The 27,744-nt window shown below is 41.9% G+C and overlaps 1 protein-coding gene across 2 annotated transcripts in view; it reads left to right on the top strand.

Moving 5' to 3' along the window:
* Window positions 1-10,544: 10,544 nt before the first annotated feature.
* The window catches only part of Rab3gap2 (RAB3 GTPase activating non-catalytic protein subunit 2), an 86,419-nt gene continuing 69,219 nt past the window's right edge, over window positions 10,545-27,744 (top strand). For both annotated transcript variants that reach the window (XM_087906049.1, XM_087906048.1), the window contains exon 1: window positions 10,545-10,774. In XM_087906049.1, coding sequence (XP_087762175.1) covers window positions 10,663-10,774 — 112 coding nt within the window. In that variant the 5' untranslated portion in view covers window positions 10,545-10,662. The remainder of the gene's footprint in view (window positions 10,775-27,744) is intronic.

Raw genomic sequence — 27,744 nt, 5'->3', positions numbered from 1 at the left:
TAAAAGGACCAGCCAAAGAAACCTACCCTGGCCCTGAAATCAGAGCCAATGAAAGAAACACGTCCCCAGTGAAAAAAATAGTTTAGTCCTGAACCCAGAACCAAAGAAATACACCCTGACTCTGAAAACAGTGCCAAAGAAACACACTTTGGCCCTAGAATCAGAGTCAGTGAAAGAAATATGCCCTGGTCCCAGAACTAGAACCAAAAAAGCTAAACACACACACACACACACACACACACACACACACACACACACACACGCACACACACACAATTTGGCCCTGAAACCAGAATCTACCTATGATCAACTAAGCTGAAAACCAACCAATCCCTGAGCAGAGGTCTAGCCAAGCCACGCTCAAGGGACTGAAATCGGACCAATTTCCACTATGAAAATCTTTTTCCTGGAAAAAAAAACCCCTCCATACCCAAGAAGCCCTATATAAGCCCTGCACCTATTCAGTTTGCTGCTGCTCTTTTTCCACCCTGGCAGAGGCAGCCACTCTCCTGGATTCTTCCCTCCCAATAAATCTCTTGAATGAGGTTTGGTGAGACCTGCCTTCCCCGGAGCAGAAACCGAGCAGAGCAAGACTGTGACACTTTTGTTGGGGAGGCCTTACCCTAGCAGAGCTGAGTTGTTACACTCCTGGGCACAGGGGCACAGGGACACCAGAGCCCAGCTGTAACAACTTCACTGCGTAAGTCCTCTGCCACTGCTACACTGGGGGAAACCTTTCACTAGAGCAGGGCTGTAAGCTGCTACACTTACTGTGGCCTGTGCTATTCCCTGGTTCCCGACTGCCAGCGCACTCTTTCACCTGAGATGTAGCACCCAGTATTCCTTGGCTCCAGACTTCCAGGATCCCTTTCCGTTTGAGCTGCTGGGCTTACATTTCCTGAACGGGATTCCACTTGCCGAGGAATAATGACCAACAGTTGATAACTGGGATCTCATAAAACTAAAAAATTCTCTTTACAGCTAAGGAAACAATCAAGTAAAGAAGAAAAACCCACAGAATGGGAGGGAATATTTGCCAGATATACATCTGACAGAAGATTAATACCCAGGGTATATAAAGAACTAAAAACAAAAACAAAACAAAACAACAACAACAAAAAAACCCCAAATAACCCAATTGAAAAATGGCTTAGGGACCTAAACAGAGTTCTCCATAGCAGAAACAAAAAGGTAAGAAATACCTCACAAAGCGTTCATCACCCCTAACAGTTGGGGAGGTGTGAATGAAACAACTGAGAGTTCATCTCACCCGAGTCCGAAGGGCTGAGATAATAAAACAACAGACAACCACGGTGAGGCTGTGGAGAAGGCAGACCTTTTCCATGTGATGTTTCAGGAATGCAAACTGGTGCGGCCTCTGTAGAAATCAGCGTGAAGAATACTCAAAACACTGAAAACTAAATCTATCATATGACCCAGCTATACCACTCCTTAGCCTAGGCCTAAACGACTGGATATTCTATCCCATAGATACCTGCTCAGCAACCTTCACTGCCGCCCTATCCACAACAGCCAGGGAATGGACATAGCCTAATGTCTTTCAACAGATGAACGGATAATGAAAATGTGGCACAGATGTGTGTGCCATGCTCAGCCGCTGCCTTCACTCACAAACCACAATGCAATCGTTAGTTTTGGACTTGAAGTCCCATGTTCAAGTACAACTCCCTCCTTCACTTTCTCCTTCTATCCTGCCCTTTATTTCTTATTGAGAAAAGTGTTAGCTGGAACCTGCCATTCAGCCACCAAATACTGGGGGCATTCGTTTAATTCATTGAATTTTTTATGGATCTATTTTGGCTCAACCAAAAAAGAAGGAAACAAGAAATACTTGGCTTCCTGGCACTTGTTTTCATGTTCCAATGAAACGAAATTACTTAACACAATTGAAAACATCCAAATAATTCGCCCAATCTTTTCTGAATTACGCTAGAGGAAAAAAGGATATCTGTGTAATAAAATTCTTTGATTTAGCTGAGATTTATGGAAAGTTTTCTCTTTATTTGGGTCAAACCACGTCAAGATTAGATTCGGTCCCAGTAACAGGAAATTCCAAAGAGCAGAGGCTGAAACGTGTGGAAATCGATTTCATCACCTGTAAGAAATCCAGATGTGGTCATCCAAGCGTGCGACAACAGCTCTGCCACACAGGAGAGATTCAATTTCTTGTATTAATGATTCACCCTAGTTCAAGTTGCTTCATATTATTTAAGTAATCTCTCATCCGTGTTCCTGTAAGCAATTCGCTGGGACACACACGCGCGCGTACACACACACACACACACACACACACACACATACAGAGTTAAAGAGGGACAACTTAGAAAAAGGAAGGTGATCAGCTGGGGGTGGGAAGGAGACAAGAGAGGGTAATGGGGGCTCTATGGTCAGAATACATTATATCCATGTGTTAAAATCCCTTAATGTCGCACATTATTTTCTATAACTAATACATTCTAACAAACACATGAAAGGAGGCTGAAGTTGTAACTGTGTCACATTCTAGGAGGAAACAGGAAAGATGAAGGGGAGATCAGTTTTCCTGAGCTGTCTCTTTTTCTGGAGACCCCCCCCCCCACCACAGCTTCCTGAAAACCCCTGCCAGCGGCCTAACAGCTCTTTGCTCCATTTTATTGGTCAGAACTTAGTCACATGACTGCCCACAATCAACCTAAGGTGGGAAATGGGTTTGTTTTCAAATGTAGGTATTGTAAAATGGCGGCAGAGGGACCTTGGCAAGGGGCCCATGGTGGGTGAAAGCCCACAGTGAGTGAGGGACAGGCACACTGTGCAGGCAGAACTTAGGTGGGAGTTTTATTGAGATAAAGGGAGTGGGGGGGGAGGGAAGAGAGAAAGAGAGAGATACAGAGAAAAAGAGAAGAGGAAGAAGCAAGGACTAGCCTGCATTTTCAGAAAAAACAGAGCGGAAATAGGCTCCCCCAACCCCCCAGACAAGGTTTCTTTGTAGCTTTGGTGCCTGTCCTGGAATTTGCTCTTGTAGACCAGGCTGGCCTCTAACTCACAGAGTACAGAGATCGGCCTACCTCTTGACTCCCAAGTGCTGGGATTAAAGGCATATGCCACCACCGCTTGTCTCTTAAAGGGACCTTTTGTACCTGCATTCAGACTAACTCATGCTGTAGAAGCCATAGGAACCTGAGCTGGCCAGGATACTGCCTAGGTGCATCCTGCCAGGTGACAGGGGCCAGCATAATGCCTGAATCCTAACAGAAGGTGTCAGGAACGACCATTCAGGGGTGACTTTTGCCGTGGTCCTAGCCACAAAGAGTTCGTACTCTCCAGGGTAGGCGCATGAGGATCAGAAAAGTTAGGTAGGAGGAACAGAAGTAAGAAAGAATCACAGAGACACAGGATAGTAACGGGAAGGCCATTCAATGCCTCCTGCATACTGAGTTCTGACTTCTTGTGTGCCTTAATTTTCCACACACTTTTATACAAAAGTGGGGGAAGAAGGCAAAAGACTGCTTTAACATGATACAAATGACAATCAGGACAACTATTAACTCCAATACTTGAGACACCAAGTCATTATTTCTTGAGAAAAGCACTCTGTTGTTTAGGCAGTGAACACACCCTAGACCAAGTATCCTGAAGGCAGCCACTCCCTAGGTCAAACCTCCTATTTCAAAAGAAGGAGAGCAGAAGTGTGCTTGAATTCTCTGACCTTTGGTCAGGGTGGAGTGGATCCAAAACACCAAGTAACCACACCCCACATCAGGGTGTGTAGTCACAGTTGTCAAACAGCTTTGAGCAAGTTCAAACTCTCTGGCCTTCAGACAAGGTGGAAGAGGCTCACATTTTGGGGCCTTCATAAGTAGGAATATGCTTTTCTCAGTAATATAAGGTTTATCTTGCTAAAAGGAAAAGTTAAAAATTATGAGCAAGTGTGAATGGGTGGGTAGCTAATCTTCCATTCTACAAATGCCAGCTCTTGTTGCCTGGTAAGTCCTAAATACACTGGTGTTAAAAAAAAAAAGGACCTAAAGCACTGTCTTTTATCTGGCTAGCCATGTTAATGTATTGCTTTCTTTTAAAAAACAAAAAAGATTTATTTATTTTTTATTTTATGTGTATGGATGTTTCGCTTACATGTGTACTACATATGTGCAGTGCCCATGGAGACCAGAAGAGGGCATCAAAACTTTTGGAACTGGAGTTATAGATGGTTGTGAGCTACCAGGTAGGTTCTGGGAATGAAACCCAGGTCCTTTGCAAGAGCAACTAGTTCTCTTATCTGCTGAACCATCTTTTTAACCACTTGCTTTATTCTTTTTAAATTTTGTTTTATTTTTACATGTGTGTGTGTGTGTGTATATGTGTATGTTACACATGTGAGTGCATATGATGGTGCCTGTGGAGACCAGAACAGGACATCAGATCCTCTGGAGCTGGCATTACGTGCAGAGGTGAGCTTCACCAGTACATAGAAGAGAAATGGAATATATGTATATAGTATAAAATACTATATAAATATAATATAGTATAAAATACCATATAAATATTATATAGTACTATGTATAGTATTTTACACTATACATAGTATTTTAGACTATATGTTTATATAGCATAAAATATCGTGTAAAATACTATATATAGTATATATAAAATGTGGGAATTGCTACCCCGAGTTATATCTCCCTGCCCCCATTTGAGGTGCTTATCTGCAAAGAATCTTAACTTCCCTCTGCTCCTGGAGTTGGATGAGGAAGTTTGAGTGCACGTGATTATTCCTTGATCCCTGCTGGGGTCAGGTGACAGTCCCTACTGGGGACAGGTGAAGGTGGAGTGCATGTGATCAGTCCTTGACCCCTACTGGGGTCAGGTAAGAGTTCCTCCTTGGGTCAGGTGACAGTCCCTTCGCAGCCCCTTCCCCATTTGGTGCCATGGTATAAAAGCTAGCCCCAGCAGAACAATAAACGAGCTGCTGTTTCACCTCAACCTTGTGCTCTGTGGATTTCATTCAACCTGCACACCCTCCGCCGAGACTCGTGGTTCCAGACCATGCTGGCGCGGTAATAAAATATATAGTATATAAAATATACATAGCATATAAAATATACATAGTATAGCTATACATAGTATTTTATACTGTATGTAATGTTTTATGCTATATATATTTATATAGTATTTTATACTATATAGTATTTTATGCTATATATGTATATAGTATTTTAGACTACATATATTTATATAGTATTTTATACTATTTATATATATTTATATAGTATTTTAAGGTTCTGGATCTGGATAGGTGGGAATCAAAGTGGTATCACAGCGCCCACACACACACCTCTTCTCCACTATTCTATGAAACAAGCTTAGTAAGCTCTTCCTCCCAACTATTCTAGTTTGTTTTCTGCTATTGTGGCAGACACCGTTACAAGAAGCAACACCGGGGAGGAAAATGTTTATTTTACAAATGATGGTCTGCTGTTTCCTATCTGTGCAGCAGTTGTGTCTGACACTATCGGTGTTTCGGTTGCCCCTCCTCCCTGCTGCTGAGGTACACCCTGGAGGAGCCTTCACATCAGCACCTAAGCCACTTCCACGTAGGGAGGCACATGTTGTTTTAACTAAGTCTGTATCTTTTTATTTTACTGATAAAGACTTGGGATCTCTCACCCAGATGCAGGGGTGAAAGCCTGCTAGCTCAGAAAGACAGAGGAAGCAGCCGACTGACCTTTCTACTTTGCCAATGTCTCAGAAAAAAACAATTTTCCTATCCTATCTGAAATAGCAACAACAAAAAACCCTCCTCTAACCGAATGTACCTCCCTTCTATTTCCTGTACTTCTCTCCTCGACCTCCCGACTTCCCTTCGCCCTCTGTGGTTACTTCCATTCAACTGGCTGCTTGCTCTGCCTTTTGACCTATGTTTAGTTTTATTTAAATAACGCAATCTCTGGGTTCAAAGTATGAACAAATATCCTGCAACAATAGTCCACTATTGAGAGAAAGTCAAGTCAGGATCGTGGAGTGGAAGCAAAAACTGAGGCAGAAACCATGCTTTGTGGTCTGCTTCTTCTGGCTTGTCCAGCTAAGTGACTCATGCAGCCCCAGTCCCACCTGCCAAGGGATGCAGTACCACCCACAGAGGACTGGACCCTGTACATCAATGAGCAACCAAGAAAACACTCCACAGACATTCCCATGAGCCAATCTGTCAGAGGCGGTTTCTCAGTTGAGGTTCCCTCTTTCTAGCTATGGCAAGTTGACAACCGAGCTTGGCCATGGCAGGAAGGCACCTACCCACCACACTCTGCCCCTGTCAGTTCTTTGTGTACATGTGCTTTCAGGGATGGCATCTCGGAAGAGCTTGTTCTCCTCCCCCCACCCCCTTGATCGCTGCTGCACCTACAGTGTAATAAGCCATCCACAGATGTTAGCTGGATCAAAAGATGTTACCTTGCTTCAAAATCTTATTCACAGTCTTTAAAAATCTCCCTCAGCAAAGTCAGGAGGTAAGGTTTCTGCAACTTCTTTATGTTGGGAGGCTCAGAGATCCCATGGCCATCCCTGTCCGTCATGCTCCTTGCTGGGCCACCTTTGGTGGTTTGTATTAAAATATCCCTGATAGTCTGTGGTATTTGAACACTTACTCCCCAGTTGATAGTGCCATTTGGGGAAGTTGCCAGCCATTTGGGAGGCAGAGCCCAGCTGGAAGAAGTGTGTCATTGAATGTGGGCTTTGAGGATTTATAGCCTCACCCCACTTCTAGTTCACCCTGCTTCACATTTATGCTTGAAGATGAGATCTCCCCGCTCTCTGCTCTGACTTCTTGTTGCCAGGCCTCCTTTGTCATTGCAGACTCTCCCTTGGCAAAAGAAATAAACTTTTCCCTGTTAAATTGCTTCAGGTCATGGTATTTTATCACAACCACAGAAGAGTCAGGAATACAGCCAACTGTCCTTCTGCTGGGCAGCTCTGGAGCAGTTTCTCTTCCCTTTCTGGTCTCTTCTTTAAACCTACGTATTCCACAGATTGACTTGAGATCTTAGCCCCTTGATTTCACAGATGAAACAAACATGTCTTACAAACATGCAGACAAAATACTCATACACAGAATTAAAAAGAGAAGGGAAGAAAAGAGGGCCCAGAAAGGTGCTATGCATTGCCTTGTGTTGTTGGTTATATTTTTTTAAACTCTTTGGGGGCCTGCCACCCAGCTCCCAAGTAAATACATGGAGAATTATTCTTAGTTATGAATGCCAGACCTAGGCTTGGCTTGTTTCTAGCCAGCTGTTCTTAAATTATTCTGTCTACCTTTTGCCTCTAGGCTTCTTCTACCTTTTTCTATTCTATGTATCCTCCTTTACTTCTTACTCTACTGCTGGCTGGGTGGCTGGGTAGCCGAACCCTATCATCCTCCTCTCCTTCTCCTTTTTTTGCCCCTTCCTCTCTCCTTCTATTTATTCTCTCTGTATGATAGTCCTGCAATCCTTTCTCTTGCCTAGCTATTGGCCGTTCAGGCTTCATTAGATCGAACAGGTGTTTTAGGCAGGCAAAGTAACACAGCATTACAGAGTTAAACAAATGCAACATAAAAGAATGCAACACATCTTTGTATCATTCAACAAATGTTCCAACTCATAAACGAATGTAACACATCTTAGAATAGTATTCCACAACAACCTTGTTCATTAAGTAACTACAGAACTAAGAAGGACCCCAGGTCTCCTGACTCTAAATCCATTGCTTTTCTAACTTGCTCTGCTTCAAATCCTGCAGCTTGAACCCTTTGTCCTCAGGCTGCCACTAAGGGTTGGTAAAGACCTGCCAGCTTCCTTAGCCATCTCTGTCCTAACTACAGTCATTGGTGCTGTGACTCCTGGTGAGGGACATTGGAGAACGGTTAATGGTGTCCCTGCCGCCAGAACTGCCCATGTGGGTCTAAGACCTGCCCATCTCCCACAGCGCGCTTTCTTGACACTGTGTGGTTACTGGCATTCTCTAACACAGTCGCCCAGGAACTACACAGAAACCACGAAGGCAGGGCAGCCAAGTAGGGAAGGGCTCAGCGCCTAGGCCTGTTGTAATTCCTCTGAAGGGTTTCTGAAGTTCCTCAAAACCGTTATGAATGAAGCTTTTCAAAACCACTTGGAAGGAAGACAGAGAACTTCACTCTGAGGCTGAGCCAACGTGGTAATGAAATTCAGCGAGTGTCACTGAGGGGATGTATGAATGCCTCAGGACAGAACAAAAGCCAGCTGAGCCAGCCAAGCGCAGCTACTTCCATAAAATGCATTTGCCCAAAGAACTTGAATGCTTTTCAAACCCTGGCATTGTCTTTTTCCATGAAGTGTCTAATGTTCCGTATTCATCAGTAAAGTACAGATCCAAATTTAAATTTTATTTTAGTTTGGCACAGTTGCTAGGTTTTAGGGAAAACCTTATCAGAACTGGATTATTATCAGAACATCTACTGAGTGATGTTCTTGAGGGAGCATTGCAGGCTTTCAAAAAGAAAGATTTACTTATTTTTATTCTAAGTGTATAAGTGTCTTATCCAAATGTATGTATGTATACCACATACATGTCTGGTCCCTGAAGAGCTCAGCACAGGGTGTGGAGATCCCCTAGAGCTGGAATTACAGAGGGTTGTGAGTCACCACAGGACTGTTGGCAACCCAACCCGAGTCCTCTGCAAGAGGATCAAGTACTCTTAACTGCTCAGCCACTTCTCCAGCCCAATATTCTTTTAAAAGATGGTTCCCTGAAAAGGACTCTGTCAGGCAACTGCTTTTCCTAGAATTTGTGATGATAGGATTATAGGTCCCTGATGCTGGAAATGACTTTATAGTATATCTACTTCAACATGCATTTTATAGGTGAAAAACTGTTTGAAACTTGATAATATAGAGATTATCTTATTTTGTAGAAATTGTTCCAGTTTAGGAGCAGAAATTAAGAGTAACAAGCAACATACTCAGTTACAATTACGTCACTGTTGGGACTAAGTGTGTGTAGATAGCAGGACTGACAGAAACCAATGCTCCATGTCCCACCTATTCATCTTAAAATTATTCCTGTAATACTGTCCGCCTCATAAAAAGTGGAGCATACCTGGGTTTCCTTTGGGAAATGAGTGCCTACGGGCCGTAGTGCTAACACAAACATAATAACCTTCTTGCTTTAATACACCTTAGAGAATAACTTAAATGGACTTCAAGAGCCCTCTCAGAGGCATTGAGAGAAATTTCTCTATTTAAAAAATTAGGAAAAGACACACTTTCTAAAATAGGCATTATGTACTACACACATGTAATCCCAGAGATTGGACATTAAGGGGAATTGAAGGTTTGAGACTAACCTGGGTTACATAGCTAGAATGTCTCTCAAACAAACAAACAAAAAAAGACTCTTAGAAGATGGTATTTGTGAGATGGCTCAGTTAGGTAACACATGGAAAGGTGCTTTCAAATACACTTGAAATAATCAGGTTGGCCTGTTTAACTTATGTGCACACATTTCAGTAAATATGTATTAAGGAGTCAATTCTGTAGCAGATCCCGTGCTAGAGACCTGGTATATAAGGGGTTAAACGGATCCCCAGTCCTCCAGGAGTCTATAAAGATGGTGCTTTCCTAGTTCAAAACCCTAAGGAAAAGTAACCAGGCCAGCCCTCCCCGTTATATTCTGTCCTGGTGTTTTCTACTCCTTCCCCGCCTGGCAGTCTCTCAATTTTAGTTAGCGCGTAAGTAATGGCTTCACTTGGTCTGTGTCAGTCACGAGCTTCTTTGTACCATGGGACCATGTCCTTTTTGCTCCCTGAAGATCACAACCTAGGATGAGGCTGACACAGAAAACACTAACAAGTATTTGCTGAGCAGTTGCATGAGCGAACGAATGAAAAACCAAATGATTAAAACACGGGATCTAACGCAGCACAGCTCATATTAATACATTAAGCTTTCACAACACCGAGCCAATCGATGGGTTAATATGAGCCCTTATGGAGCTGCTTTCCAGAGCCTTGTTACTTGAGACACTGTCTTCACTGCCCCTCAGGTTAGTAGCTTGAACACCTAGATATTCACCTGCCTCAGCCTTCTGAACACAGGAAGGAGCATTACAGGATGCCGAGGCAGACTTTTTTTTTGGTACAAGTATATATTGCATGCTAAGATAGTTTTTCATATTAAAAGAAAACTATGAAATTCTCAAGCCACCTACGTTTTCTGCCAAAACTCAACTTAAACCGCCTCATCTGTGAACTATCTAGGTCGTGTCGGTAGAAGTAGAATAATTGCTTGGGTGTCTCAAAGGCCCAATTAGATCACCTCTGGAGGGAGGCCAGATTGACAGGCTTGCACAAGGCGGGGACCTAAGAGTGGCGCCAGCAGCCACGTCGGACTCTCAGCCGCACCGCTGTCAGTCACATGCTCCATACGGCCCCTTCCCTGTGTGCCGGGTCGCCTCGCGCACGCGCAGCTCCGGCACGGTCCGCGCATGCGCAGCACCCTGGGACCGCCTCCCGGGGCTCGCTGACAGCTTCCGGTCTTGCGTCCCCGCCCCCCCGGGTGTCTGAAGCTTTTGGGGCTCCGTGCTGTCAACCGCGGGGTCGGGCGGGCCGGGCGTGGCTAGAGAACGACACCCCTGCCCGCGGGGGTCCCTGCAGCCATGGCCTGTTCCATTGTCCAGTTCTGCTCCTTCCAGGACCTGCAGTCTGCGCGCGACTTCCTGTTCCCTCAGCTGCGGGAGGAGACCCCCGGTGCCCTGAGGAGGGACCCGAGTAAGTGTCCGGCGACCCGGTCGCGGCTGAGCGGCTCCCCTCAGCGTCCCCTCAGCCTTCTGCGTCTAGCGTCCCATCGCCCGTCTGTCACCAATCCCCACCCCCCTCCTTCCCAGTTCCAGCTTCATGCCTTCTTCCTCTGCACACCAGCTGCTCCCGGAGGATCGCATCCTCCGCCCTAGTCCGTGCGAGTTGTCAGTCCACCCTGCGCTCGTCCCCCAACTTCCACCCTTCCCATCCCTGGGACTGTGGCCCTGGCTCCACCCTTTCCAGAGTGTTTAGCATTTCCACCCTCTCTGTTCTCCTTTCTGTCATTCAGATTTACGGAATGAATGGCAGATGGGCAAGTGAGGGGCTTTTGAGGTGGTGAGTAAACTCCCCAGTAAGAAAAGTAACCGCTTCGGAAGTGAAGGAGAGCCCACGGTGGGAACTAAAATTACAGCGGCATGGCCAAGAAAAGTTAATTGGCGTTTATTGAGGAGAGAAGCCTTCCTCTTGTTATTACCATCAAGCCCTTCAGCGCTATAAATCCCAGGGCTGGGTTATTAGATGCTGTGTATTTCCCTAGGATTTGTTAAGTACTCCTTCGTTTCTCCCTTTGAAGGAGCGTGTTTTACGCAGCTTTCTTATTTTTGATATGAAACATGTTTTGCTTTGTACCTAGAATGGTGATATATAAGACCCAATAACAACAATCACCAACAACCAAAACCAAAACTCTCCCTTTCAAAAATTAAGAACTATCACAGGCACTGGGAAGATTTAGCCTCCCATTCGAGGGCTAGCTTGGATCTGCCTGAAAAATAACGTTCGAAAAATATCAAATTAGGAATGAATAGTCTGTACCAATCATTAAGGTGGTAGTTTTCTGTCCTGTAGGAGCCATAACTCACTGGTCACATCTGCCTGCATGTCTGCACATGAGTGAAGGTGCCCTAAGAAGCCAGATGAGGGTGTCAGGTGCCCTGGAGCAGGGGTTACGTGTGCTTGTGAGCAATCTGAAGTAGGCGCTGGGAACCAAACTCAGATTCTCTGAAAGAGCAGCCAGTGTCTTTAACCCCTGGGCCATCTCTTCAGTCCCTAAGAGGCATTTCTTTAAAGTAATGATAGTATTCTATATTCTATATTCTACTATGAAGTAGAATATAGAAGAGTAGAGAAAGCCTGGGAGGAGGAAGCAAGTCTGAACAGCTCTGGTGTTTAAAGAACCCCAAAAGCCGAATGACTGGAGAGGAGGTGTACTGCCGGCAGAGGCGCTTTGTCTGAGGACCGAAGCTTTGCCTTCAGATTTGCCTTCCATCCGATTTACAGAACTTGGTGAAGACCTAGAGTATCCTGTGGCCACAGTGAGTCGAGAAGCAGGCAAATGGATTGAGAAGCTTAATTCAAACAAACAAACAAACAAACAAACGCTGCGAACTTGAACATAACCTTAGCAGGATCTGAGGGGAAGTAGATATTAAGGAGGTAGGGTCGGGATGTGCAGCTCTGGGAAGGAGGGTCTGGTGATGGGGGTTGTAGCTGCTGAGGGAGAGGCAGTTTAGGATGCCTTTGGCTTGGGCTTGGCAGGTGTGTGTGTGTGTGTGTGTGTGTGTGTGTGTGTGTGTGTGTGTGTGTTGAGAGATAATGAAGGCATCCAAACCTTTTATATAGAAAGTGCTTGGGTTTGTCCATGTGAGCAGGTGAAGATACACAGTAGATGGAGGTTCAGAACTTGGAGGGCATCTGGAGTCAGGGGCATTAATTTGGGAGTTATCAACAGAAGTGAGGTTTCCATCTTTAGGATTTCGTATGGTGAACTGGGTACGGGAGAGGTAACCTTAGAGAGAGACTGAAGTTTGGGAGTCCCGTGAAGGTTCCTGAGGATTGAAAGGGAGTAGCAGAGAGAGGAATGCTAGGTGATGGAAATGTTGTTTGTTTTTTTTTTTTAACTCTTTACTCTTATGACTTTGGTGGGGGGGGGCACTACCCAGCTCCTAAATAAATCACACATAGAGTCTTATTCTTTCTTATGAATGCCTGACCTTACCTTGGCTTATTTCTAGTCAGCTTTTCCTAACTTACATTATCCCAACTACCTTTTGCCTCTGGGCTTTTTCCTTTTCTTACTTCTGTATGTCTTTCATTCACTCTTAGCCCATGGCTGACTGGGTAGCTGGCTGACATCCTCCTCTCCTTGTTCTCTTGCTCTTTCCTCTCAGATTTCTCCTCTACTTATCCTCTCTGCCTACCAACCCTGTGTATCCTTTCTCCTGCCTCACTATTGGCCACTCAGCTATTTTTTAGACCATCAGTGTTTTAGGCAGGCAAGGAGTCACAACTTCAGAGTTAAACAAATACAACATAAAAGCATGCAACACATCTTTGCATCATTAAAACAAATGTTCCACAGCATAAACAAATGTAACACACCCTTAAGATAATTTTCCCCAACATGGAAATCTTCCCTAAGCCGAGGGGAGGATTTGACACAGGTAAAGGGTGGTCAGTAGAAGCCAGATAGGACCGAAAAAGCACTCAGTGGTTTGGGGAAGATGAGAGTGGCTGGGACCTTTGCACTGTTTGAGTGGCATAGTGGTCAGAAGTGTGTCTGTCTGTAGGGTGCTGGAGGAATTGGAAACTGGGTAGTGAAATTGGTTGTTGCTTGGAGCTTGGCTGTGAAGGACAACAGACTTGGGGTGAGAAACAGAGGGTGTAGAGCAGGAAGCGCATCTATGACCCACTGTCACTGCCCTGGTCCAGGTCACTGTCTCAACCTGTGTCGTGGCACCGGTCTGCTAACAGACCTCCTTCCTGCTTCCACTCTTGGCTTCTAATTAGTTTCAACAGTAGTCCCAGTAAGCTTCAAAGAGATAATCTAAATCACATTCTCCTTCTTATAATCCACAGTGTCTTTTTAAATTGTACTTTAAAGTCAGTAATTCTGGGCCAGTGAGAAGGCTCAGCAGGTAAAGGTGTTATCACCATAATATTTTACTGATATCTAGGGATACATATTTATGAATTACAGCATGGTATTTCAGTACACGTATGAATCATGAGTCATGATCAGACTGGGATGACTGGCATACCCATCACCTCAGACGTTTATTATTTCTCCCTGTTGGGAACAGTTAAAATCCTCTCTACTAGTAATGCTGAAACATGTACCTACTAATGTCGCCTGGAGTTACTGTGCTGTGCCGTGGGACATTCATCACTCTTCCTGTGTGTTCACACCTCCTCTGTTTCATTAACTGTCCTCTCTCCATAACCCATCACCAGCGCCACATCCTTACCAGCCTCGAGAGCTCCCAGCTCCCTGGCACTGTTCTCACACCTTCACCAGCCTCTGCCAACCACTCCTCTAACCGCTCTGTTTTTATGTTTTATACATGTTGTTATTGTTTGTTTTTATGTTTTATACATGTTGTTATTGTTTGTTTTTATGTTTTATACATGTTGTTATTGTTTGTTTTGAGACAGGGGCTAGCTGTTTGACCCAGGCTGGTTTTAAACTCAAGATCTAGATTTGCCTTGGCCTCCCAAGTGCTGAGATTCTTGTCACGATCCACTATGACTACTTAAACTTTTTAACTTCCACATATGAGTGAAAGCATATGGTATTTGTATTTGTACATCTGACTTAATTCATTTAACATTATTTTCTTTCTGTTTCATCTCTATTGTTGTAAATGAGAGAAGCTCGTTTTTAATGAACAAATAGCATTCCATTATGTATATGCATATTACATTTTCTTCACTGAGCTATCAGTAGATCTCCAGGCTTAATTCTGTACCTTGGCTATTTTGCCCAGTGCTACAGTCAACACAGGAGTGTATTTCTTGAGCATGCTGACTTCCTTTGTTCTGTATCCTGTGATGGGAATGAGGGCTTATATCACTCCTGTTTCTAGAATTGTAGAGAATTCTGTGCTGTTTCCCCTGATAGCCAGACTAACTTGTACCGATTTGATTGGTGTTCGCACCAAGAGTGTCTCTCCACGTGCTTGCTGGTCTTTGGTTCTTGCTGTCGCTGTCTCTACTTCATCTGGTTGTGGCTTTGACTCTGACCTTCATGCTGTTGAGCAGCGTTTCTTACATTTCCTGGGTATTTTTTCTATTCACGTCATTTTTAATTGGATCATAGTTGTTATTTTGCTATTGAGTTGCTTGAACTTTGTACAGTTTGTGGGTTGCCATCATTCTGTTACTTCTTGGCTGTTACCCCTTAGATTGGGTTTTGCTTTTGTTGCCAGAACTTTTGGATGCTACCCCCAAATATCTTTACTCACAATACTTCTGAAGTGTTTCTGTGTTTTCTTCTGGTAGCTTCATAGTTTCAACCCTTGTGCTCATGTCTGATCTATTTTTTATTGGGTTTTTGTATATGGCTCTTATAAAGGACTATTTTATTAAAGGCATTCTTTTTATCCTTCTATTTTGTATATATTTATAACATTTGTCTTTAACTTTATTAATGGGAAAGGATTTAGATTTTAAGATTTTTTAATTTTATTTATCTGTTCTGTGAGAACATCATACATGTATAAATATATTATTATCTCATCTACTTCCCAACCAACTTCTTCCAGAGCTGCCTATGTCCCTCTCCCAATTTCATGTTTTTTTTTTTTTCTTTAACCCACTGAGTGCAGTCAGAGCTGCCCATATGTACCCGGGTTTGGGGATACCCACCGGGTCATGGGTAACTATAGAAACTGCACCCTGAAGGAAACTGATTTTTCCTCCCCCAGCTGCCAGTAGCTCTCCCTGGGGCTGTGGCCCTGTGAGCCTCTTTCTCATCCCGGCTAGAATGTTGCTGGCTTGATCTTACGCAGCTCTTGTGGAGGCAGCCGCACTTGCGACTTGCTTTTATTTTGGACTCCTTTCTGTTCCATTGGTGTATTTATTGATTGTTGTCCATTTTAATGAACCCTAGATTATCTCTGCCAAGTTATTCATCTCTCAAGAATGTCGCAGGGATGGTCTCACCCACTTCTCTCCCAGTTGAGCTTTAGAGTTTATTAAGTTTTAAAAGTCAGATTCACATTGGGATTTTGAATCAGCAACTTCTGTTGCTGATGTTCACTTGGAGAGGGTTGGCTTTACCCCTGAAGGGGAATTCTTCTTTCATGGTAAATTTATTGATTGTAATTGGCAGAAATTCTGTATATTAGAGACATCCAGTGTGAAATTTGATATATGATTTCATGTGAAAATTATTCTTACAATCAGCTCAGCACACTTGCTGCATCACATCTGTCTTTGGAGGGTGTGGAGGGCAGAGCTTTTTCTCTTCATTTTTATCATCTTTCAAGAGTACAATACAATAAATACCTAAGCTAGATGTTGTCCTCCTTCCAGAAGTGCTAAGTAGGAAGCAAAGAGCAATGATAAACAGGCAGGTATGTATTTTTCTTTACTCTGCATCTAAACCGTTACTGGTTCCTAAATGATACTGTTAGGACAAACGATTGTCCTTTCTGTGCACTGGAAGCACAAAACCCGTAGCTATGATTTGGCTGGTGTTCAGAGGATTTATTATAAATATGAAGAATGAGTAACACAAGGAAAGTAGTTGAGCATCAGAAAAGGTAAGGTAGGAAGATGCAGAAGAGTCTCTGGAGCATGCAGACAATAGTTTCATTAATCCTTACGCCTCCGTCCCTGTTCTTCCTGGCACCCGTGCTCCTCAGCCTCGTTAGTTTGGTTCCTGCTTCTGTGTGTTGTGCGTGATACTGCAATAGGAATCTTCTAGGACTCACCAGCAAACTCTTGGAGCTGATAAACACTGAGCAAGGTCACAAGATACAAAATTAATATTTAAAAATAGCTTTCCTTTATACCAGTAGCAAATACACTGAGAGAAAAACAGCTCTATTCACAAAATTCACTATGGCCTCAAAACAAACATTAACCAACATAACCAGTGAAGTGAGTGCCCTCTGTGGGGAAACTTGAAAACTCTGAAGAAAGAAAGGAAGACACTGGTAAGTGGAAAGATCTCCCGTGCTCATGGCTTGTGAAATTGGCCATCTTAACAAAAGAACAAAAGAGCCTGCAGATTCATTGCACCCCTCTTTGCAGAAATTAAAAACAAAAGTTGTAAATTCATATGGAAATACAAAGCATCCTGGCTAGCTGAAGCATCCCTGAATAAAAGACTAATGATGGAAATGTTACCATACTTGATTTAAAGTTATTTCAGGATCATAGTAATGAAGGCAGCATTGTACTGACACAGAAATAAACACATAGATCTATAGAGTGGGATAGGGATGAGTAACTTTCAGTTACCTGATTTTTGACAAAGATGCCAAAAATGCACACTGGAGAAAAGATCACATTTTCATCATATGATATTGGGGAAACTGGATGCCTACATGTAGAAGAATGAAACTCAATCCTTAATTACCCCCCCCAGACAAATCAGCTCAAAATGGATCAACAACCTCAACATAAGACCCAAAACTCTGAAACTTTTAGGAGAAAAGGTAGAGAGTGCTCTACAAGGTATATACAGAGGCAAGGCCTTTCTAAATAGGATTCTATTTGTCCCGGAAATAAGTCCAATAACTGACAAATTGGACCTCACAAAATTAAAAATTTCTATTCAACAAAAGTAATTCACACTGTCAATAAAAAGGCAGCCTACAGAATAGGAGAAAAATCTTGGCTAGCTAGAAGATTAATATCTAGACTATACAGAGAACTCAGAAAACTAAATATGGAAATAAAGAATGGATCTGAGCAGAGTCCTCAAAAGAAGTAATATAAATTACTGATAAACATATATAACATGTTCATTATCATTAGCCCTCAGGGAGATTAAAACTCAAGCTATTTGAGGTATCCTCTCATTATAGTAAGAATGGCTACTATCAAGACAGAAATTTTGTGAGGGTGTGGAGAAAGGGGCCCTGTTCACTGGTGCTGACAGCAGGAACAGTTGGTTCAGCCACTGTGCAAATCAGTGTGAATGGCTTTCAAACCCCAACACTAGACCTAGCATATGACCCAACCATACCACGTGTGGGCGTTTACTGAAAGGACTGTATACCCTGGCATATGTGCACAACCATTTTCATGACTGCTCTGTCCAGAATTGTTAGAGACTAGATCAGCTTTGATGCCCACCACCTGGTAAGTGGGTGATGAAAATGTGGTGCACATGTCTAATGAAATTCTCATTTAGCACAGAAGAAAGCTGAAATTGAGAATGAAAAGTATACTGAGTGAAATAAGACAGGCCCAGAAAGACAAATACCTCCCTCTCAAATGTGGATCCTAGCTTAGAAGTATTAGCTTTCTGTATCTACCCTGTAGAGGGTAGATAGAAAGAAAGAGATGGAGAGGTGCAGGGGCCCCTTTTGGGGTGACAATAAAACATGAAAGCAAAGGGAGGACACTAGGGATAAAAAGGCTTAAACTCAATTAATGGTAAGTTCTTCTAATATATAAAAGATAGTACTTTTAGTGCTGACCCATTTGAAAAACAAAGTAAATAGAAATCCCAATGATCTTGTGTACGACTACTTCTTACATGATAACCTGAGTAAGGGGCCCCCACAGCCAACTGCCTGACACTGGGGAACCTATTTGAACTTACGCTCTAGAACCTGATCCTAGTCCTTGGTCTTTGTGTCAGTGTTCGCCATCCCTGGTCCCTCTGGCTTCTCATAGAAAGCCACAGGAAATCAGAGTGTTTGCACATGCACCTTATGGATTTAATTTAGATTATTGTTTTACCTAAATACTGGGTGTGCTTGAATAAAAACCAAAATATTTCATGATTGATGTAGGTACAGGCAGCTCACTGAGAAAATTTTAAGGATGTAGTCACCACTATTAGTGGGGAACTGCTAAAACCTAAATGAGGATTAAGAATTAGCCCAATGAAAACTGATAAATCAAGAGTAGGAAGGTTGAGTAATACTAATTTCATATATATGATTTAATTTAAGGAAAATATGACTCAGTAAATGAAGCTAATATTTATTCTGGGTCTCAGAATCTACACCTTGCTTATAAATTTACAAATTAGCTATTATTTGATTTCTATTTTGCTAGTTTGGGAAGCATAATTTCCTTTAGGAAAAAGTATGTTCTGGCTGACATATCGACTCAATGGGCTTGTAAGTTACAACCCATCTTTTTTTTTTAAGTCATTTCTGTGCAGGAGTATATAAAATGTTTTTAGTAATAAAATGAAATGAAGGTATAAAATACCGCTCTATAGCCACATTCATATATTAATTCATAGAAATAAAAGAAGAATGGAGCATATGAAGTTCCTTATACCTGTAAGTATCTTGTTGTTCATTTTTATGAAAGTAAGGCTAAAGATTTCATAGGGTTTGGGGAAAAGGAGCATGCTTATTTTTGTGATCTTTAAATTCTTATCCGAATCAGGAAAGTTCTGTGCTATATTTCCGCTGTATGATAGTTTTAGTTCTGTCCTTTTTGATTTGTTATCCGAATGTTCTTTATGATACGTGGGAGGTCATTTGTTTGAGAACGGGAGACGTTAGAATTCTATGACAAATATACTGTCTTAATCATGATGGTTTGAAAGAAATGAATTCAGCTGTTGAGCACAGGATGCCATCCTTATTTTAGGTTGCTGAGATGATGTTTTTCTGTCATTTTGCATGTCCTTAGAAATGGACAAAGGCTAAGAGGTCTGAGGAACAGAACACTAAAGAGCTTCTTTATTCTTTGTAATTGACTTTGACCTGCCTGGTGGTGCTTGCCTTCTCTGAGCTGAAAGGACCCGCTGAAGGCTTTTGAACCCTGTGAATAAATTGCAAATTGTAGGTTCTAGAAGTTTCTTCATATAAAAACAATACATAAAGATGGAAATGAATTTGCATTTGTATTAGGCTCTAAGACTATAAAAATTTAATTTCCTCTTTTCCAACATTTTGTTTTTCAGTTTCTCATTCAGTTTTTGTTCTTGATACAGTCATACAAATAACTATCAAATTAATTGTCTACTTATGGTATTCAATTTCCTTTCTAGCTTCAGGTTCTTGTTAAATGAAAAAAATATGCTCTCCATTTCGAGGTACAGATTATTCATAAGTAAGTTAGAATAATGTATTTGGGGAATTAAATAAAGCTGTAGAAAGCAGAAGGCCTTTGTTAACAGAATGATTCATTCACTGGAAATAATCCTAAGTAAGACATTTGTGTTGGGGAGGGTATGTCTTCTCTGTGGTTGGAAACGTTCTTTTATCGAGTCAGAGAGCAGTGTCTAGAGTGGTGCGGTATGCTCAGAGAAAACACTCTTCCTAGAAGGGAATTGTTGAATCTTAATCTGAAAGTCATTGGTGTTATTCTCTGAGGCAAAACCTTTAACCCGATAAGGGTGGGAACACAGCTTCACGGTACTGGAGCCTGGTGTGGTGGTTCTTGCCTGCTGTCCTGGTATTTTTTCTGACTCTAGACTGTTCAGAGTAGTGGATAGTGATTGGTGTTAAAAGAGTAGGTTCAAAGATCAGGTTAGCAGGTTGTCAGTCAGTCAGGTTGACAGTCAGGTTGACAGTCAGTCGGGTTGTCGGTCAGGTTGACAATCAGTCAGTCAGATTGTCGGTCAGATTGACAGTCAGTCAGTCAGTCAGGTTGGCAGTCAGTCAGGTTGACAGTCAGTGCATCTGTCACTTTCATCACTTTTATGTGGAACCTCTTGCTCTTCTTTATTTCTCTCCATGCCATGTAGGTTGATGGAAGATCTGTTTCTTTTATTTAAATAGAAGTTATGATTCAAGATATAGTGTGAAACAAATGAAGGATAATTTTAACAACTGAAATACACAAAATATTTTAAGCTAGAAAACTTCTTGAAAGACTCAAATTTACCCCCATAGAAAACCTCGATAACCTGTTAATTTTAAGAAAATTTTATTTAGAATATGAGAGAATAAAATTTAAAGGGAGTTTATGCTTCAGAACAGATGTGGGAGGCTGGGTGTGGAGGCCCATGCCTTTCATCACCTTGCTTGAAAGGTAGAAGCAGGAAGGTTGTGAGTTCAAGGCCAGCATTGGCTACATAATGAATTCAAGGCCTGCCTAGAGTACACGAGACCCTGTCACACATATACACACACACAACACACACACACACACACACACACACACAGAGGGAAGAGGGTCAGATACATAGACACAAGGGTAGGATTTGAGGAGTAAAAACAAAGACTAAAGATTCAACACAAAGCACAAACACATATCTTGTATATCCTAGAATGCTGTTTTGACATTAAGTTGTACAACAAGGCAAGTCAGAAAGCCCATTGACATATGGGATATTTTCTTCTAGAGTTGTACTGATGAACCGGCTTCTTTAGACGCAGTATCTGGATATTATCATATCATGGAAGTTACAAAGATTGAGAAACATTCCCATCATGATCTTTAGATGTCTCTACCAGGCAATGCTTGCTGTATTCATTTGCCTTTATATATTTAGTCACTGTTGATAAAAAGAATATTTGAGCAATATGTTCCTTTCTTTAGAGTGGTGTGCTGTGTGGGGAACTCGGTGGCCTTTATCATTATTTTTTCCTAGCCCTCTCAGGAAAACTGTTCAGTTACAAGTCATTGAGTGAACAAACTGACTTTGTATTGGTTCAGGGTCTTTTGTTAATAATGAGGCATGTCTTGTTTTTAAATGTTGTATGTACAGGTAGATGTAAAATATAAAGGTTTTTCAGTCCATAGCCAGCCATGTTCTCTCAACTTGATTGCTAAGGATATTTATGCTCCTAATGAAATCTGTTGTAGGAATCCGCTTGCATATTCCCGGCTGCCTAGACTCCCGAAATAAACCACACAGAAACTGTATTAATTAAATCATTGCTTGGCCCATTTGTTCTAGTTTCTTATTGGCTAGCTCTTATATCCTGATTTAGCCCATCTCTTTTAATCTGTGTATCATCACAAGGCTGTGGCTTACCAGGTTAAATTCCAGTGTCTGTCTCCAATAGGGCTACATGGCTTCTCTCTGTCTCTGCCTTCTTTCTCCCAGCATTCAGTTTAGTTTTCCCTGCCTACCTATATTCTGCCCTGCACAGAACTAAGACAGTTTCTTTATTAACCAATGGTATTCACAGCATACAGAGGGGAATCTCACATCACCTCTTGTTTTTGTTTAAATAAGAAGGAAGGTTTTAATATAGTAATTACATATAATAAAACAGTTAATCATGCAGAGCCTGGTGGTGACTGGCTAGAGCCACAGGGGACCTAAGCCCCACGTTGGGCACCAAGTGTTGAATTATCTCTGATTGAGAAATAACCAGGCTAGCTAAAAGATAGAGCAGTTATATTTTTCTTTATTATAAGAGGCAAACTCATGAAACAGGAGCGAAAAGTCCAAGCTCAACTGTGTAGAGCGGGAACGAGAGAGAGAGAGAGAGAGAGAGAGAGAGAGAGAGAGAGAGAGCACGAGCACCTGGGCCGCCTTCTGCATTTTTCTCCAGGTACCAAGGAAGCCATGCTCTAACTTGACCCCACCTCTTAACGATAATTGGCTGGCAAAGATTCCTCATCAGTCTTCCATGTGTACTTGAATTCAAACAAGAATATAACACTTTTCCTGTTATTTCTTAATAAAAACTAAGGTTAGGAATCAGTACTTTTAAGTTACTTTGCCTCACTAATTGAAATAGAATTTAATGATGTTACAATATTTTATGGAAAATTTGTTTTAAAAGATTGTTTTGATCCTTGGTGTAAAATCATCTGTAAGCAAACTTCGTGGAGAATTAATGTGAGCCCTAAGGAAATCACCTCTGGCAAGATGACCACATAGGAAGGCATGTGGCTGGTTAACATGATAGGGTAGGCGGAGTGTGGTTGGGAATGCCGTGTATGCAGGTTGCTTATTCTGAAGTGATTAGTCATGGTCCTCAGTGCTCTGCACAACTCTCACATTCCTGTGAGCAGATGCAGTTATTAGCTCCATCCTGCTAAAGGGGAAAGTGAGGCAGCAAGCATTAGTGAAACTGCCCAAGCTCCTATAACCTCTCCAGGGTAAAATCTGGAATCCACTGCAGACAGCCTGATAACACATCATTCCTTATGCCAGACTTGCCTTATCTTACACCATGTTCATTGGTCATGTGTTCTGGTGAGCATTTGGAATGCGGCTAGTACAGACAAGATGTGCTCAAAGCACAGAGCACAGTAGGTTCTAAGACTTAATGTGAGAAAAGAATACAAAACACCTCATGAGTGATTTCACTTATGTATTGGAATGATAGCACTGGATATAGTGTATTAAAATATAGTGTTCAATTTAGTCCTTACTTTTAAATGCAATTGCTAATTAATTTAAAATTACACATGTGGCTACTATTGAAGTCTTCCTGCCAGTGGGTAGACAGTTTCACTGACGGCAAACTGAGGAGAAAATGATATTTAGCCCTTCGATAGTGTTCCTAAGACATGATCCCTGGACCATTTGCCTCATATATTTGGAAGGTGGGGGGTGAGTCAAGGACTGGACCCATGCAGACCTCTCAAACAGACCTCCAAGCCACCAGTCACCCTAACTCATTGTTTCATCTTTTTATCCAAAAGGAAGCTGGCCGGAGAGCTATAATTCTGGTGTTTTGACCAGCAACCAACAAATGTGGTTGCTGGTTTATTTTTTCTGATCAGTTTTGTTGGGTTATACTTCGACAAAATGAGAAACACAGGTATTGGTGATAACATCACTTAAAGAATTACTTTTGGATATTGAGTGGCTGCTATTTATTTAATAGGTAAAAGCACAATTGCAATTTTCCTATAGTGTGTACTCTAGCATTTGATATAAACAAGTACCACACAGCTCCTGATGCAAACTGGGTAGCTACCAGTGTGGTGTCATGTGGTGGGTAGGGGTGTTTGGGTCATCACACTGCTACTGCATCTCCCCAGAAGTTGCCCACTCAAGGTCCTGACTCCACCACACACTTGAATTTTAAGTCAGACCAAGGCTTAGGACTTTTAAATTATTTTAGCATTCAAAAGATAACAAATTGAGTTACTCTCCCAAGAGACAACCACGGTAGAATAGTTTTAGCTTTCCTTTATAATAATTGATAATAAATTAAACAAACTAATCTTTTTTTTTCTTGTTTTTTTGTGACCAGATTTCGCTGTAACAGTCCTGACTGTCCTGGAACTTACTCTGTAGACCAGACTCACTGAAATCCACCTTACTCTGCTTCCCAAGTGCTGACATTAAAGGCATGCATCACCACCACCTGGCCAAATTAATCTTATTTCCTCATGATTACATGAACTTTATAAGACCTCAGGTTTTACAGAAATGTTCCATATTAAAATAAAATTATATAGATCACAATTTAATGTTAAAAACATTGCTTTGCTTACCTGTAACTTTGATCAATGATCAGTCTTTAGAGAAACTCTACTAATGATGTAGTGTAACATGAGGGCCGAGCTGCCTGGGGTATCTGTCCCTCCCAGTACCCCACAGCCGGCAAGCAACAAAGAAAATCACATGTAGAATTCCATAAGATTATAAACTGATTGGCCCTTAGCTCTGGCTACTTAATAGCTCTTATAACATATATTACCCCATTGTCCTTATCTATGTTTGCCATATGGCTTGGTACCTTTTTCAGCTGTCAGCTTACATGTTGCTTCTTCAGTGGTCTGCGCAGGAATGGCGGAGGGAGCTTCCTGCTTCCCAGAATTCTCCCAGTCTCTTTGCTCCACCCCTCTTCCTGTCTGGCTTTCCCGCCTATACTGCCTGCCTGGCCAATCAGTGTTTTATTAAAATATGATTGACAGAATACAGACAATTTTCCCACATCATTTCCCTCTTTTTTTTTTTAAACAAAGGAAAATACCCATAGTCCATTTGTTGGGAATGTGGGCGTAGTATTTCAGGCTACTTCCTGCTGGTAGGGGGCGTTGATAATCTTATGGGGACCTAAAGAAAATTTAGAATTATCATCAAGTCCTGACTGGAGTTTCCTGTGAGTCTTGATCATCTCAGGCAGCTGTCTTGAACCTGTTCTGGATGAAGAACTCTGTCATCTGGGCCATCTGTTTCTATAGGAGATTTCTCAGGTGGTCTTTCTTTATCGAACCTGATTTGTCTTAACTCAGAATGAATCCACAGCCTCTCATTTTCTGTGGGAACAAAAGCAAAATCTCTTCTCCAAAGTAACATACCTTTTGACTTCAGTTTTGAAGCCAAGGTATTCTCAAAATACCTATCTTGGATTAGATCAGCAGCATTTATAAACAAAAGTCTTTTATCAGCTATTGCTCCTTCCTCAGCATTCAAACAATTCAAAGAGAGCATAATAGCATACAGTATCAATATTCTCTGTGTGTTTTCCATCTTTATGCAGCTTTATTTCAACCTCTATTTCTTTTATTTTTTACTTTTAACTTTTGGCTTTTTGAGACAGGTTCTCTGTATATATCTTTGTCCTGGAATAACTCTGTAGACCAGGCTGTCCTTGAACTCACAGAGATTCCTCTGTCTCTGCCTCCCCAGTGCTGGGCTCAAAGGTGTATGCTACCACACCTTGAACTCACAGAGATCTGTCTGTCTCTGTCTCCCAGGCATTGGGATTAAAGGCGTGTGCTACCACACCTTGAAGTCACAGAGGTCAATCTACCTCTGCCTCCCAGGCATTGGGATTAAAGATGTGTATCACCACACCCTACTTCTCTCTTTCTTTTTTATTTTTAATGACTTTAACCTTTAGCCTGCATATATTTTTAACACACTGTAAACCATTTAGAGGTTTTCTTCAACTTTGAATCTTTCTTTTACTATATAGCTCTCTTTTTCTGACTACAGGAGTCTTTAAGGAGAGGATGAAAGCCGTGGCTTTGACGGCTAAATCCAGCCCATTCCTTAGCTTTCCAGCCTCATGGCAGAGGTACCACTAGAGCCATTTTTATCGCCACAAGTCTATGGCGTTTCAAGGTCCTTGCCAGCAAGCAAGCTGCAGCATTCTGCCCACAGACCACACTCAGTCGGACTGCCTGCCTGAAAGAGTCAGAGTTTGCCCTGGCAGGATGGCCCAGAAAGCTGGCATTTTGAAACAGCACGGCTTTTTTCCTGCTACAGCTGAAAACCAAAAAGCATGCGTTCAGCTTTTCATCAACACCAATTAAGTGTTTCGTGGCAGGACCTTTTAATGAGCTGCAGGGTTTTGCAGCTAAAGTTGAGTCAGGAAGCCTCTTAGATGAGAGTGCTTGCTTGCGTCTAGCAAGCAGAGCAGACCTGAGAAATTGCTGCCACCAAGAAACCACGTGCAATGCTGTCATTTTGTTCTAGAATTACTTCCCAAACTGTCTCAGGCTTTATGTGGATGCAGTTATCCACGCTGGGTGCCATATGTAACATGAGGGTCTGCTTGTTGGGGTTTCTGTCCCGCCAGGTACCCCACAGCCGGCAACTCCCAAGGAAAATCACACACAGGACTCCATAAGATTATAAACTGATTGGCCCATTAAGTCAGGCTTCTTATTAGTCCTTGTAACTTATATTAATCCATTATCATTATCTATGTTAGCCATATGGCTTGGTACCTTTTTCAGCTGTCAGCTTACATGTTGCTTCTTCAGTGGTCTGCGCAGGAATGGCGGAGGGAGCTTCCTGCTTCCCAGAATTCTCCCAGTCTCTTTGCTCCACCCCTCTTCCTGTCTGGCTTTCCCGCCTATACTGCCTGCCTGGCCAATCAGCGTTTTATTAAAATATGATTGACAGAATACAGACAATTTTCCCACATCAATGTAGATGGCATTTTTTTAAAAATGCAGGTCTTGAAGATTGCTTAGGTCCTCATACTTGCTAAGTGAACACTTTACCCCCTCTCCCAAGCTATCTCCTCAGCCCTCTTTAATCTGCCTATAGTCTAATGACTTTGAGAAAATATTCTCACGATAGCAGGAACTGCCCAATTAATTTTTCTTTTCCTTCAGTTGAAAACAGTTTTCTAGCCAAACATTGAAAAGTGGGTAAATCTTCATTGAAATAAAGAATGTATTTCTCAGAGTCTTTCTCTTTGGGCATGTTTTGAATTGAAGCATGAAGAGATACTGGGTCTCTGTAGGGGCAGGAAATTCAAATAACTGCTGTCTTCCGCTTGATTGTATGAGTCATTTGTGAACTGAGTCAGGTTCTTTTTATACTAATATAAAGGAAAATAAAATTCTTTTTATAGTGTTGTACATTCAGCAGAGATTATGTACTTGGACTGAGCTCTTTGGAAATTTACTTCTTTTGTATCTGCTGTCTAACATGGAAAAGATGTTAAAGAATGAATGAACGATAGACTTCCTGAAGGGCTTTTATTCTGCAAGGTTGTTTTGATGTTCTGATAATTTGATATTTACATAATTTTATAGTAATTTTAAATGTGAACCATGGACTTAAATTTCTTGCTTAAGAGACAATGCATATTCCAAAACTGTTCTGTATTTTTCAGTTGTTTGAGACAGGTTTCTCTGTATAGCCCTGGCTGTCCTAGAACTCACTTTATAGACCAGGCTGGCCGTGGACTTAGAGATCTGCCTGCCACTGTCTCCCAAGTGTGGGGGTTAAAGGCATGCGCCACCACCATCTAGTTTCTAAAATCATTAATAGCTTGACTAAGTTGTCTCAACCAACCCACAGTGAGATAGTTTGTTTTGGCGATGTAGTAAAATGAATGAAGAGAGTGTTTAATGAATTATGTTGCCAAAAACCCACAAAATTTAATTGTCCAAAGGGTTTTAAGACATTGTCTCATTGTGTAGCCCTGGCTGGCCTGGAACTCAATATGTAGATCAGGCTGGCTGGCTTCTAACTCAGAGATCTACTTGCTTGTGTTTAGAGTGCTGGGATTTAAAGGTTTGTATCACCACTCCTGGCATATTGTTCAAGGTTATGTATATATTTGTATATAAAAACATGGTTTATCTGTTCAAGTTTTTAAAGCCTCTTTTAAAGTTCCAGTATCAAG

Source organism: Myodes glareolus, chromosome 5, assembly GCF_982192425.1.
Source record: "Myodes glareolus chromosome 5, mMyoGla1.1, whole genome shotgun sequence".
NCBI lineage: Eukaryota > Metazoa > Chordata > Mammalia > Rodentia > Cricetidae > Myodes > Myodes glareolus.
The sequence above is the reverse complement of the archived record's forward strand: the minus strand, read 5'-3'. Positions and strand labels throughout refer to the sequence as shown.